General features: G+C 40.9%; 3 protein-coding genes across 3 annotated transcripts in view; all 3 read right to left on the minus strand.

Moving 5' to 3' along the window:
- Nucleotides 1–985: 985 nt before the first annotated feature.
- On the minus strand, nucleotides 986–4,048 carry SARC_00225 (hypothetical protein). Its single transcript, XM_014306081.1, has 4 exons — nucleotides 3,771–4,048; nucleotides 2,406–2,516; nucleotides 1,778–1,927; nucleotides 986–1,489 (listed from the first exon to the last, which is right to left on the minus strand). Exons 1-4 carry the CDS (start codon nucleotides 3,897–3,899, stop codon nucleotides 1,328–1,330), a joined length of 552 nt encoding a protein of 183 aa, XP_014161556.1. The 5' UTR covers nucleotides 3,900–4,048; the 3' UTR covers nucleotides 986–1,327.
- Nucleotides 4,049–5,098: 1,050 nt separating this feature from the next.
- SARC_00226 (hypothetical protein) lies at nucleotides 5,099–6,961 on the minus strand. Its single transcript, XM_014306082.1, has one exon. It carries the CDS (start codon nucleotides 6,922–6,924, stop codon nucleotides 5,563–5,565), a length of 1,362 nt encoding a protein of 453 aa, XP_014161557.1. The 5' UTR covers nucleotides 6,925–6,961; the 3' UTR covers nucleotides 5,099–5,562.
- A 233-nt stretch (nucleotides 6,962–7,194) lies between these two features.
- Nucleotides 7,195–13,390, minus strand: part of SARC_00227 (hypothetical protein) — a 6,800-nt gene continuing 604 nt past the window's right edge. The window contains exons 2-9 of the mRNA XM_014306083.1: nucleotides 12,417–12,618; nucleotides 12,121–12,287; nucleotides 11,764–11,909; nucleotides 11,014–11,076; nucleotides 10,228–10,470; nucleotides 9,506–10,062; nucleotides 8,522–8,741; nucleotides 7,195–7,889 (exon numbers count right to left, since the gene is read on the minus strand). Of these exons, the coding sequence (XP_014161558.1) occupies nucleotides 7,794–7,889; nucleotides 8,522–8,741; nucleotides 9,506–10,062; nucleotides 10,228–10,470; nucleotides 11,014–11,076; nucleotides 11,764–11,909; nucleotides 12,121–12,287; nucleotides 12,417–12,618 (1,694 nt within the window). The 3' untranslated portion in view covers nucleotides 7,195–7,793. The remainder of the gene's footprint in view (nucleotides 7,890–8,521; nucleotides 8,742–9,505; nucleotides 10,063–10,227; nucleotides 10,471–11,013; nucleotides 11,077–11,763; nucleotides 11,910–12,120; nucleotides 12,288–12,416; nucleotides 12,619–13,390) is intronic.

Below are 13,390 nucleotides of genomic sequence, written 5' to 3' on the forward strand. Positions count from 1 at the left end.
TTTACGTTTTTTTACGGTTTTTGTTTACGTTTAGTTAGTTAGTTTAGTTAGTTTAGTTACGTGTAGTAGTAAATAAAGTAATATGTGTATAGTAGTGACATATATATATATATATATATATATATATATATACATATATATATATATATATATACATATATATATATAAATACTGTGTGTGTATTCGTACACAGAAATTGCCTTCTTGGTGAACAACAGAAATCAATTCCAGATCAATTTATCTAGTAGTATGAATGGCAGTCTGCACTTATACTCGGGCACACTATGTGATTGGTGAATGAAATGGAATGCATCAACAAATGTGTATTCTCTACATTATATGATATACTTGCATTTCATATGATTGAATGAAGAATGTTGCCGCATCGTACTGGAAGTGGAACGGTGAGCGTTTTTGATTGTACATGTCTACAATTTTATTTCACAATTATTTCGATATAGTTGGTTATTGTACGTCTTGGTGCACCCACTCTGGGCTGTGATCTATAGGACGGTCCAGTTCGGTAGCGATTGTAGTGAGTGTATTCTTGATTCGTCGTGGTTGTATATGGTCTTGGCTGTGGTGGTTGTATGTTACCGTGGCCTTTTATTCATGTATCCTGAGTAATTTCATTTTTGTTGAAGATGCACGACAACGAATAGTCGTTCCTTTATTACATGGATGTTTGATACAAAGTTTTGGTTTTTTCCTTCATTATTGCCTAATTTGGTACTATTTACATCGAAATTTGACCAGAGGAAAGTACACCATCAGTCGAAATACCGGTGATGATGGAAAAATTCACATAACTATAGTTTGAGCATTGCGCTGAGAACACAAATTCTGCAATTCTGAGGCATGTTCGACTGATTCACAACCACACAAGTATAGTAAATACCATTGCAAATTGCTCCTCAGAGAAAATCGTTATGAGACGTGCTTGACTACATATACAATCTCTGAATAAAACTTGTAGAACCCGAATTTTAGAATGAAGTGCATAGTAGCAAATTTTATTGATCAGTGTTTGGGGAGAGCGGGAACGGATGCGTTTCTGAACTAAACTGACATCTGACTGATAATCCGCATTGCGCGGTGTATTAAGACATTTCAATATCCAACCAATCGGTAGTCCGATAGCTCGTCCCAACACGCTCAGATAGTATCTCCACAGGGACATACTCAATATTCTCGATTGAAGGAACATAGGTTGCTCTCTAGCCTAACCAGGCTAGCTCAGGCGCGCTTGTATTGTATCATCCCCTTGCGTTTACTCGCCACTACCACTGGTTGGTTGACTAGTCATCATTGCTTCGATTCGATTCCTCAGAAGTTTTTGGTCTCTTCAAGCTCTGTCAGTACGCCATTTGTATCTTTGGGATGCATGAAGACCACCGGGTTTCCATGCGCACCGATTTTAGACTCTTTTGCTAGCAGGCGGATGCCATTCTCGGGTAATTCTTTGATAGCGTTGTCAATCTTGTCAGTCTGAGATGGTAGAGAATAAACGTACATAAGTGGATCAGGAACCATTGATTGATGTCAAAAATATTGCTGAATCTTTATCATCCACACTGAACAAATAGGCGTGAAATGAACAAAACGAGTTCGTTGCCACAGATATTTATAAACTTAAACTGGTTTCTCGACCCACGCACCTCGGGAAGAGGTAAATTAATTTAAAAGTGACGCGATCAGCAGGTAAATGGGCCAGACATGATCCTATATATCTCATCTATCCGACAATAAAGTACGTCAAGTTCGAGTACTACATACCTCGACACATATGTGGTGGATGCCTCCACTGGGATTCTTAGCCAAGAAATTCGCGATCGGACTCTTGTCTCCGTAAGGGTGGATGAGTTCTATCTTTGCGCCATCGCCAAGCACCACAAAGACTGTGTACACACCGTGCTCCGGTTGGGGCTAGATACGTATAATTTTCATGTGTTATTATGGCGATGTACGTTCACAGATACGGGAAAAAGAAATATGGATACGAAGAGGAAAGAGATGAAGTGTGTACAATAATGCGCATGATACATAGGAAGATAATCCCAGCCCATATATCTGTGAGAATATACGGATTGAAGGTGAAACACCTCGACAATGTGAAAGCGCAAAATGATTATAATACTATAACAATATATGGTCAATTTAGTATAGCCTGTCGGATAACTCTCACAGATTGTAATACAATTTTGGTTCAAAGCAATGAAAATTGACTTGAGCAGTATCGTAACAATTTCTTAAAGCTAAAAAGTAAAACCGAGGCAGCGAAGCTTGGAATATGTATACCTGACGTACGAATACATAACCTGTAACTACATACAACACACTTCTGTACAGCACGATATTATAGACTATGTGCAAGTATGAATAGTTTCTGCATTCAAGCGCTTACCACTGGTTCGCTCACGCTTTTAGCCCCCATCGTATCTCTCCAAAACTGTGATGCCTGCTCAAGATCGGGCACAGCTATAGCCACATGGTTCAGCTTCCCCGTTTGCCACGACTATAAAAAGAAAATTATACATGTATCAGTTGAACATTCAAAAGTAAGCATCGAGTAGCATGCCAACTACATGTAATTGATCAGACATGCATTAAAAAAAGAGGAGAGTAGCAGGAAAACGTACATTTGTGACTTATCATGCAATACATATTCTATTAGTCCACAATATTTATAAATGACGATACATGGATCGAAATTGCTATATACCAGTATATAAAACAACACGCACACAGACACAGACACAGACACAGACACACATATATATATATTTGACAAAATTTGTATACACACACACACACACATACATACATACACACACCCACACACCCACCCACACATACACCCACACACCCACATATATATATATGTACAAACAAACAAACAAACACACACACACACACACACACACACACATATATATATATACATATACATACACACATGCGCACACACACACACGCACACACACACACTCACACACATATGCATATATATATGCACACACACACACACACACACCCACACACACATATATATAATACTTGTAAATTTTGTGGGAACATCTAATATCTCACAAAAAAATATACTATATGCTTATGTTTAGAATATTTGTATATATCGAGACATGTAATCGTAGACAAATCCGAGAACTCAATTCTTCATATATAAATATGAGAGCACCAAGCAGTACCGGGACCGAACAGTATGTGCAGAATGCAAACCGAGCAGAAAAATGGAGTTGTTGCTATGTGCGTACATTCGCTACACTGTCAGTTTTATATTTTAAAATATAGTACGAGCGTAGAACGAACATGTAAAAACTAAAACACAGCTCAAAAATGTGTCATATTGATAGACCGGAGAGCAATCTGACCGTTCAGAGGCAGAAGTTCCACTATCGTCACTTTTACAAACCTCAACTCGATAAGATATTGAATGTAGAATTGTACATGATTCGGATTGTGTCAGCATAGCCATCGCACGTAATCGCCTAAGCTACAATTCTATAGGACTTGTGAAGGAAGAGAGTTTGCTATCGGGGGATACGGCTCATAGTGACATACAATACCCCCCCCCCCCACCTCCTCCCCTAGACAAGATACAGATAAATACTGCAGTTGATATCAAGAGGTATGCACGGTCATGTGACATGTTCGCATATTTATTGGCTCACATGCAAAGCAGAGCCATAGAATGGCTCAATTCATCCCACCAGACCACAATCAGACCACAAAATAGGTGCATCAATTTTACCTTGGCACTGGTTGACTGTAGTCGGACGGCATTCATTTGGTTTGGAGCACTGCAGGGAAGCGCCCTCGCTGAGCTAAAGATAGCACGTGTATGCGGTACCGCTAAGCTACGGAACATAGGTAACACCATTGTGGATTGAATATCAAAGAAGCTATGAATGTGCGTATGATCGCGCTAGTTTCTGACCAGTACATACATACTAAATACATTGAGCGCTTAATACTCGTGACTCATAGCCACTTTTGTGTACGGTAAATTACAAATATTTATAAAAAAATTGTCCTTCGTCCGGACAATAGTCCTATCAGGTACATTATTTTATTCTTCTCGTGTAAGAGGGTCATAATTTTTATTATTAATGTATTCATATGCCCAGAGGCCAGAGAGTTGTTCACATTGGCACATCCGGCTAAAAACTTAAAAAGCCAAAAATACGCCAATGTCGTCAATTCATTGGTGGATCACATATCAACTTTTGGCGGCGTATGTATGCTGTTTGTGTCTTTGTGATATTGACGAGTTTACAGTTTTTATGTCTATATATATTTATACCAACTTGTTGGGAATGGGAAGTCTGTCGAGTGGACGAGATTAGTACGATTGTTGAAGCCTACAGCCTGCAGGATACCTTAATAGTCATATTTCGGAATTCTATCTGGCAGCATTGGACTAACAAAATGAACGAATGCACATATTGTCATTCTCACATATACCTCGGATAGTTTTACTAATTGTGCGAGTTCCGTCATAGTACAGCAATGGTACGATGCAAGGTATGGAACAAGCTACATATTGCACCATAAATTACAGGTAAAATAACTACTTGCATCGGTTTGTTCACTCTCTGCGAGATTCTAACAGTGGTTTATGATTGATTCCATACATATTTTATAGCAATCGGACGAAGGCACCGATTATTAGCACAGCAATTTTGAGCGTGTTTCACAATATTGGAAGGAGCATCACCTTTCCTACGACAGTATGGAGTTATGAAATTTCAATTCTCGTTTGTACATGCCACCGTTTGTCTCTCGAATACAGTACGACGCTTAGTAGGGTTTGCTATGTCAGCGTCAATCTTCTTTGTTTTTTGGCCTCGGTTCAATGAGCTGACACATATTCTAAACATTACGTCTTGGCGGAAAAATACATTAGTACGGGCTTCAATTATACCTATGTATACCTTTTTATTTAATTCCTCCTTATCGATTCACAGAAACGTGACTCTTGCTATAATTTCCTCATAAGACAATACAACAAAATAAATGGAATTTGACTACTTTCAGAAATGATCTAATTCAATGTCCACTCATGATTTTAAGTGCAAGGGTTTATTTGCGTATGCATGATCCGCCCCTATAGGTGAAATACCGGTACTCCACCTGACAAAAAGATTCAAATTGATGATAGACACAAAAATTTCTGCATGTAAGAAGTTGTGTTTGTTAGTATTTGATATGTGTGAAGATCGCAATCTGATGCGTTGTATGCCACGATTGTTTCAAAATGGCAGATTATAATGTGTACGTCCCGAATTCGATGGCTATGTAGCAGTTGTTTCTGTGTGCTCCACTTCGATACTGAATCAATTATTTGTATACAGAGCGACGGTATAATAATACATAGTTGTCACTAATGTTTGAGGATTGTAGATACTTCTTCCCAGCAGAACAAGCACCCTAGTTGTATGGAGGTATATCAGTGATACGACTGCGTTTGTATGTCAGACCATTCTTGATGATCACACATACGGATATACTGTTCATTCGTTGTGGCCTCTGCGACCACAACACTAAGTTGACTTTTTGCCACTCGTGGGAGCCGTAACTGAATCGAGCATATCTCTACCCATCAACCATAGACACGCACAGGCGCTACCAATAAGTGCCCCCGCCACAATGCCCAATGTAGGAACGTCAAACTCTCTTAGTATATATCCACCCACTATGGGTGAGATAATGCCACACAATGATCGCACGGCATGCGACAGCGAGATAGCTGTCCCTGTCTGGTCTTGGTGTACACTCCCAGAGATTAGTGCCCCTAACACAGTGTATATAATGGTCGAGCTGATACTCGTAGGTGTCGTGAGCACTAGCACACTCACCAGATCGGTAGAGTATACGCAGATGCTGGGGATGCCTACCGCCAGCAGAAAAGAGGCAACAACCATGGTCTTAAAGTCACCTAGAGAACCAGACAAGGCACCTACAACCCCAACGTTGGCAACCACAGACAGCACACCCGCGTACGCCATTAACATGCCTAAGCTTTGCGAATCCATGTGTATCGAGTCTGTCATAATAAGGGAAAACATCGACGTGTACATGTTCATACCCAAGCCCACCAGGAACGAGAAGGTCACTAGCAAGAATACCTTTTGCACCCGCAGTACCTCTACAATTTCTGTTACATCCAAGGCACTCTTCTTAGGTTTGGCCTTACACTCCTCCGCCGCCGAATCAGCCTGACTGTCCGTGGTTGTACTGGTTGTTAACGATGGCAAGTATACATAGTTTGTCACAATCATTAACAATGACAACACACTCGCACTCAGGCAGGTCATGTGGTCACCGTAATTCTTCGAGATTGTACCCCCCACAGGTGAACCGAGTACCATTCCGATCGCATAACTAAGCGACAACCGGCCTAAAGCACTCGCACGGTTCTGCGGTAGTGTAATCTTGCTTACAACCGCCTGTGCACACAGCATCGCATGTTGGGCTATTGCGGGAACACGGGATAAGAACAGTATGGGAAGCGTGTAGGCACACGCCATGAGAGCGTACATGAGAAAACTTCCACCCTGACTGATGATTAAGCCTGTTTTGGGACCCGATGTATCCACTATTCTACCCACCAGCGGGCCACCAACCAATGCAAAGACGTTAATCACTGACGACAGTGTACCGAAGACCACACTATCCACCCCTAGGGCTTTGGTCAGACTAGGGAGTATAGGTTGTTGCATCCAGAAACAGCACGCGTACACAAATATGTTTGCGTGTACGTGTAAGAGCACTGTAGCATGCTCAGCGCGCGCGCGTTGTTCTGCTTCGCTTAGATCTGCAGGATCGGTGTACGTGCCAACAAAGCGCTCTGAAACGATCCTCCACTTAGCAGAGTGTGGTAATTCTTTTACAGCCCCACCCATGGTGTAATCGCTTAGAGCAAGTGAAGACTGTTTCTTGTTCTATGATAGATTCTTGCGCTATAAGACACTATAGTGGGGCGGATAAAGTTTTTGTAGTGTATATAAACTACAATTCTCATACATACCATACATACATATATTTATTGTTGTGATTGTTTTTTTAATAGGCGGTACGTGTCTATCGAGAAGGCTATGCGGTATGTTATTTACTGTGTATTGTATTGTGAATGCAAAAAGTCAAAAAGCCAAGAGAGGTTCACTATTTATTTAGAGGTTTCAATATTCAAAATTTCAAACTCGCTTTTTTCATTTTTTTTTTGAGGCTGTGTACGCAGTTTTTTTTTGGAAAACAGCTAAACCCTAAAACAAAGCAAATACGGCGTATATGGTCTTTCATCATGGTGTTGTGCAATATCCTGTCTGTCAACGGGTGTACTGTGTGCACAGGGTCACAGGCCCCACCTCTAAATAACAGGTTGGTGACAGAGTGCAGCGGTGTTGGAATATTTATTTAGCGGAAGACACCACACATTTAAAGCACAGGGGTGTGCTACTAAAGATTCATTTCCATTAGTAATCATGCCAGAAGCCGGCGAGAGCGTCTAATGGCGCATGAGGATTGGTTCTCGATACCAGTACCAAAGAATTGGGATGGTAAGAAGATGAGTAGCGACCTTCTTTCATTGTAGCGAGCAAATAAAAGCGTGCCGCCCTACCGGATCAACCTAAAAAATATACTTCAACCAGGGTATAACTATTCATACTGGCGATGGGCACGATCATTCAGATATTCCATAGGTATGCAGAACACGCCCAGTACTAAGAATTTGGCGCAGGTACACGATAGGCTTGGGTGGTCCTTCACTCAGTTATAGCCAGGCACAAGACAAGTCTAAGGGTACCTTCACTCGCACAGTGGTACCCGCAACTTGTATTCGGCCTTCCACCACGTATGCCACTGATATCTGTATTGTTTGATTTAACGGGTTGTGGTGTGTGCGACGATTAGATTGTGAAATACAACAGCCACTACTATTGTAATAAGAAAATTGACTATGAGCAGTTTCCAAATTCGCATATGGCACGTGATCTTTGAATGGAGAAGACCAGGGACACACTGTAAGATTTTGGTTGTGCAAAATATGTATTAATATCTCGTGAGCGCTACAATCTAATTACAGCTTGTTTGGCAAAAAAACTTGAGCTCTCATTGTTGAGCCACCTCCCACCTCCCGAATAAGTGGCCATAAACACAGAAAAGGTACACAAATCCCGATTTGTGGGCTCGAGAAAATGAATGAGCTATAAAAGTCGACTTGTAGGACGCATGTTCACACATTAAGTTGATTTAGGGAACACGTATTGTCAAAGTTGAGTGGAGACTACAAGTTATTAACAAAACTGCGTTCTTACAGCTCGCTACTCCGGATACGGGTTTTAGGGTTTACTAAAACCCTAAACCCTAAAAGAAACCAGTGGGCAAGTTAATACACACACACACACACACACACATAATCGTGCACAGTGTACAAAGTTATAACCGTATTGAGGAATTTTAGTACCTCGAGTATACCATTCACAAAACTGATATATATACCTGTGCGCTCGTGGAATTATATGTGAAGGAAGGACATATGTGTGGTTTCCTGGCGCGTTCCGTCACCTCTTTTTCCTTCTGCAGTTCTGCTTCGTCATCGACGGGCTCGAATATGATAGCTTTAGGGACCTGGGGTAGGGGTGTGTTTCCGGGGACATATAAGCTGACACCGGGGATGGGCCTGACTCCCGGAGAGGCGCCACGGTCCCCAGGGTCACTCCTACCATGATTGGGGAAATAGATCAGGGATGACAAATTGATAGTAGATCAGGGTAAGAAAAATTTGAGTGGAAACTACTTTGTGCGTAAAAGATCAAGGATGACGAATTTATAATAGATCAGAGATGCCAAATTTATAATAGAACAGGGATGACAAATTTATAATAAATCAGGAATGACAAATTTATAATAGATCAGGGATGTCAAATTTATAATAAATCAGGAATGACAAATTTATAATTGATCAGGGACGTCAAATTTATAATAAATCAGGAATGACAAATTTATAATAGATCAGGGGTGACAATTTATAATAGATCAGGGACGACAAATTTATAATAAATCAGGAATGATAAATTTATAATAGATCAGGGATGACAAATTATAATAGATCAGGGATGTCAAATTTATAATAAATCAGGGATGTTAAATTTTTTGAGTGGAAACTACTTTGTGCGTGCACGTCATGCGATGGAACAGTAGTCAATTATTTTATAGTTATATCATCATAATCGGATGTGCTAATCTGATGAATCACAAGGGCAAACACACTTGCACACGAGTGTCAATTATCTTATCGATCTCGTTGATGTCATGTATATTAAAAGCATACATACAAGTCCAAGATCTGATGGACAAGGAACACTTCAAGATTTGAAATATAAGAAGTTTAGATACCCAATGAAGCTTACACCTTAAAGAAAAAATTACTGAAGAGCATGCGTCAACAAAAAAGGCTACTATTTCACATCGTTTGTCTCATACCCAGATTGTTGCTGTGTTCTCCCGTCGGAAATGTACATTTGACTAAAATCACTAACCGCTTGATTATTCATAGTCGGTGGGGCACTTTGTGAGTCACCCATACTTGACCGTGAAGTAACCGTCTCTCTCCTCTCATCACTGACCTCCGCGCCAATCGCCACCTCCCTATCGGGAACTGCAGTATCAAGGTGAATAGTGACGGAACGTTCGCCCTGGGACGATCGTGCAGGCGAAGATGTATGCGACGCATGCGACGCTCGTGGTGATGTGGCGGGTGATAGCGCTCTGGGCGACGCCGAAAACGACGCCTTGCGCGACGTATTTGGGGACCGTGGAGGTGTAGATTTCGCTGGAGGAAACTTAGATGGCGACTGATTCAGCGAGTGTCGCGGTGAAATGCGCGGTGAAACGGGCGGCGACGTAATGGGAGACTCATAGGCGGAATTGGCCGGGTTCCTTATCTGGTACTTCTTCTGAGCGTAAGCCACACGGCTTACGGCTAAATTGTGGTTCTTGAAATCACTGGGCTGCGAGAGGACCACCGTCGTACATTCAATCTGCATTATCACACATGCACATGTGTATAGAGAGTGTTTGATGAATACCGACTGGCGAAATAAAGCTCGTAGTTTGAGAATAGCACACCTTTAGAAAATCAGTCGATCTGTATAAGTAACACAGGCGCAAAGTCGACACGCACTCACACACCAAAATAAACTTACTTGTTCTGCTGTGCTATTCAGAATACGCTCAGTTAACTGAAAGTCACTCTTGTACTTCTTGCCGTGAGATCCAGAGATGGTGTGCGGGGACGTGATGTGGAGGGTATTCGTCAACCCTTTTATTCCTCCCATTATTTTCTTAGTCGTTGACGACTTCCTGTTCAGGTGGTGCGCCAACTGCATCTGTCCAGCGCTGAGAGGTTTGGACTCATTCGGAGTCGGCGAGTTCGTTCCCGAGTTGCCCTATGTACAAGCACCAAGTGACAGGTAACAACAGGTGATAGATGGCAGGTGTCAGATGTCAGGTGTCAGATGTCAGATGCCAGACTCAGAGCATTGCGCATCAACGCGATTACTAATTGCTAAAATGGAAACTATCACCTCAGGTGGTATTCGCACTTATACAGCCAGTATTCAAAGCGTTTGCTATAAGTCCTGTCCTGTTATATGCAGCTGGAGCTCACATATGTAGTCCTTAAGTACTTATAAATACAGCAGTGGTTCTGCGTATGTCTATCGATCCTAATATAGCGGCAGCTTTGCTGTTGACATGTCACAATTTATTTGACTCGACTACGCACGAGACGGTATCAAACCGAGCAAATACCGAATCCTGCAATCCACATTTGCACTTCTATCTCACACGTATCTCTACGAAGCTATCATACCCGAAAATTATCGAGGCTACTAGCAGCAAAAGATCTTTACAAACATAACTAATGTGTCTATTTACGTGATGTGTTCGTAAATGTTTTCCAATAAATCAAGCTAGTACAAGGATCTTACCTGCCACTCTTCATCCATTCCAAGGTGTACGTGCGCCAATTGCGTAAACTTCAACTTGACACTCTGTTTGGGGAAAAAGAGGGTGTGGAGCGTCACCAACGGGAAGATATTATGTGCCTACGACGAATGCTAGTGGCATTGGTTTGAACGCGGCATAAAGGTACACAGTAGAAACTTAAGCGGCCAGAGACAGCGTAATGCAATGTATATACGCGTCATGTATTTGCTTGCATACATGCATTGAAGTACACCAGCTGCTGATATAACACTCACTCGAACTACTGGGTGTACCAAGTATACCCGTATAGTGTCTACGCGTACTATATACTTGCATCCATTTATCTATAAAAATGTGACGTGTTACTCGATGGACTAGAAGAAAGAATGCATGTACATTGTATTCACTTCAGTTGTAGTTAACAGTTCTTAAGCCCGCTACATAAGCACTAGAGCGTACACAACAGCTCCTATTGGTAAGACATTTTACGAAGGATATTTGTAACTATTGTTTGCATTTTCATTGATTTGAGTAGATTCTCTATGTCACACTCGAAATGTCGGTCAGTGGCCACACTAAATCAAGGAGAGCTAAACTCCTCTTCATTAGACTCCGACCGGCGCATCCGGACAGCTCAAAATCTCTTGTGTTGTACTTCAGACGTGACCCATGACATCAAAATATGAGGGCTGCTAGATTGTTGCGTCAGAACTAATCTGCTATGGATATATATCGGAGAAGTAAGGACATACCTCTATATTCTTACCCGTTTCATTCGTGATTTTTACTTGCACTTTCATGGATTTGAGTGGATTTTCTATATCAAACTCGAAAACTCGGTCAGTGGCCAAACTCAAGGAGAGCTGCTTACCCTTTAGTTCGGCTATGCTTTCACCGTCTGCAAACATTAATATACAGGAATAAGTGAACGCGCACAGATATCTTGAATAGGCATGACTTGAGGGCGTAATGCGAGCCGCCACATTACATACCATTTAAGACGACGTCTCCATCCTAAAACCACGAACATATCAAATCCTAGCCGTACGCAATACCAAGTCAAAGCTACAGTGTATGATGAGCGAGCATTCATGACAACATTTACATACCTATCAAGTTGTTTCTGGGAATGGGCCAAGACACGCCATTGTCAAAGCACATAGTCGCAATCAGCACATCGGTTTTCTCCACAAGCTCCCCCGGAGCGTCCGCCTCTTTCTTGGCAGTGATGACTACAGTCCATACAATGTGCAGCTCATCTTTGCCAGTGCCAATTCTATCGGAGGAAAAAGAGATTCCATTTGTTGTTTCGATGCTTTTTCAAGTCGGAATGCAAATTTTTGTCTATCTATAGCTATGCGTGCACCCACAAATTTTAACAAAATGAAATGTACAAACGTCTCACCTTAGCGTGGGAGGACCGGTGGGTACCAACTGGCTGAATTCAATAGTGTGCTTACCCGCGGGATACTTTTGTTCCGTATTCTCAACCGTCCCTCCGGCGAGAATCAGCTCTGTCTCCTGTGACCCGAATTCGCAACAGCATCGTATCCAACAGGATATAGAGTCGAAGCTTATGGCACGCCTTAAATCCAAATGCAGCCTGCCTATTGAAGAACGGATAAAACGTTTCCGGATGAAAATTTACGTTTCATATACTTGATTCACTTGGAGTCATGCAAAGTCACCATGGTCGCTTGCAAGGAAGCGATCGTCGACGCAGTATATATATATGAAAGTACATATATATATATTGAAAGTATAGTGATGACATGCGCGCAGTCCCCCATGTAACTATACGTTGGTGAGTATCGTATAAAACTCACATGTGTATGTAAACATGCCACGGCACACAAAAATCAACAAGAGCAAAATTTACAACATATTCAATCGAAACGTAAATTCTTGATATCCAATTCAACATACGAAATTACCTTGTACATATCAATAACAAAAGACTTACAACGAACAAAAGATCACAGGTATCAAGTATACAAGTATGCAAGAATACAAGTATACTAACAAATCGTACATAAGTATATAAAAATATATAGAACTATAAAATACAGAAATATAGAAATATAGGAATATAGATATATAGATATAAAAATAAAAATACATACATATATATAAATATAAATATATTTATACATATATATATACACATACATACATACATACATACACACAGACACAGACTCACACACACACACATATAAATATACAAAAACACAAACATAAGCATACACACACACCCAAAAATATATATACATATATGTATCCCAAACATATATATACATATATATATGTATAAATTTATATATATACATATACATATATATATATATATATATATTAATATATCCCTATATATATGAA

This window comes from Sphaeroforma arctica (genome assembly GCF_001186125.1).
Source record: "Sphaeroforma arctica JP610 unplaced genomic scaffold supercont1.6, whole genome shotgun sequence".
Taxonomy (NCBI): Eukaryota; class Ichthyosporea; order Ichthyophonida; genus Sphaeroforma; species Sphaeroforma arctica.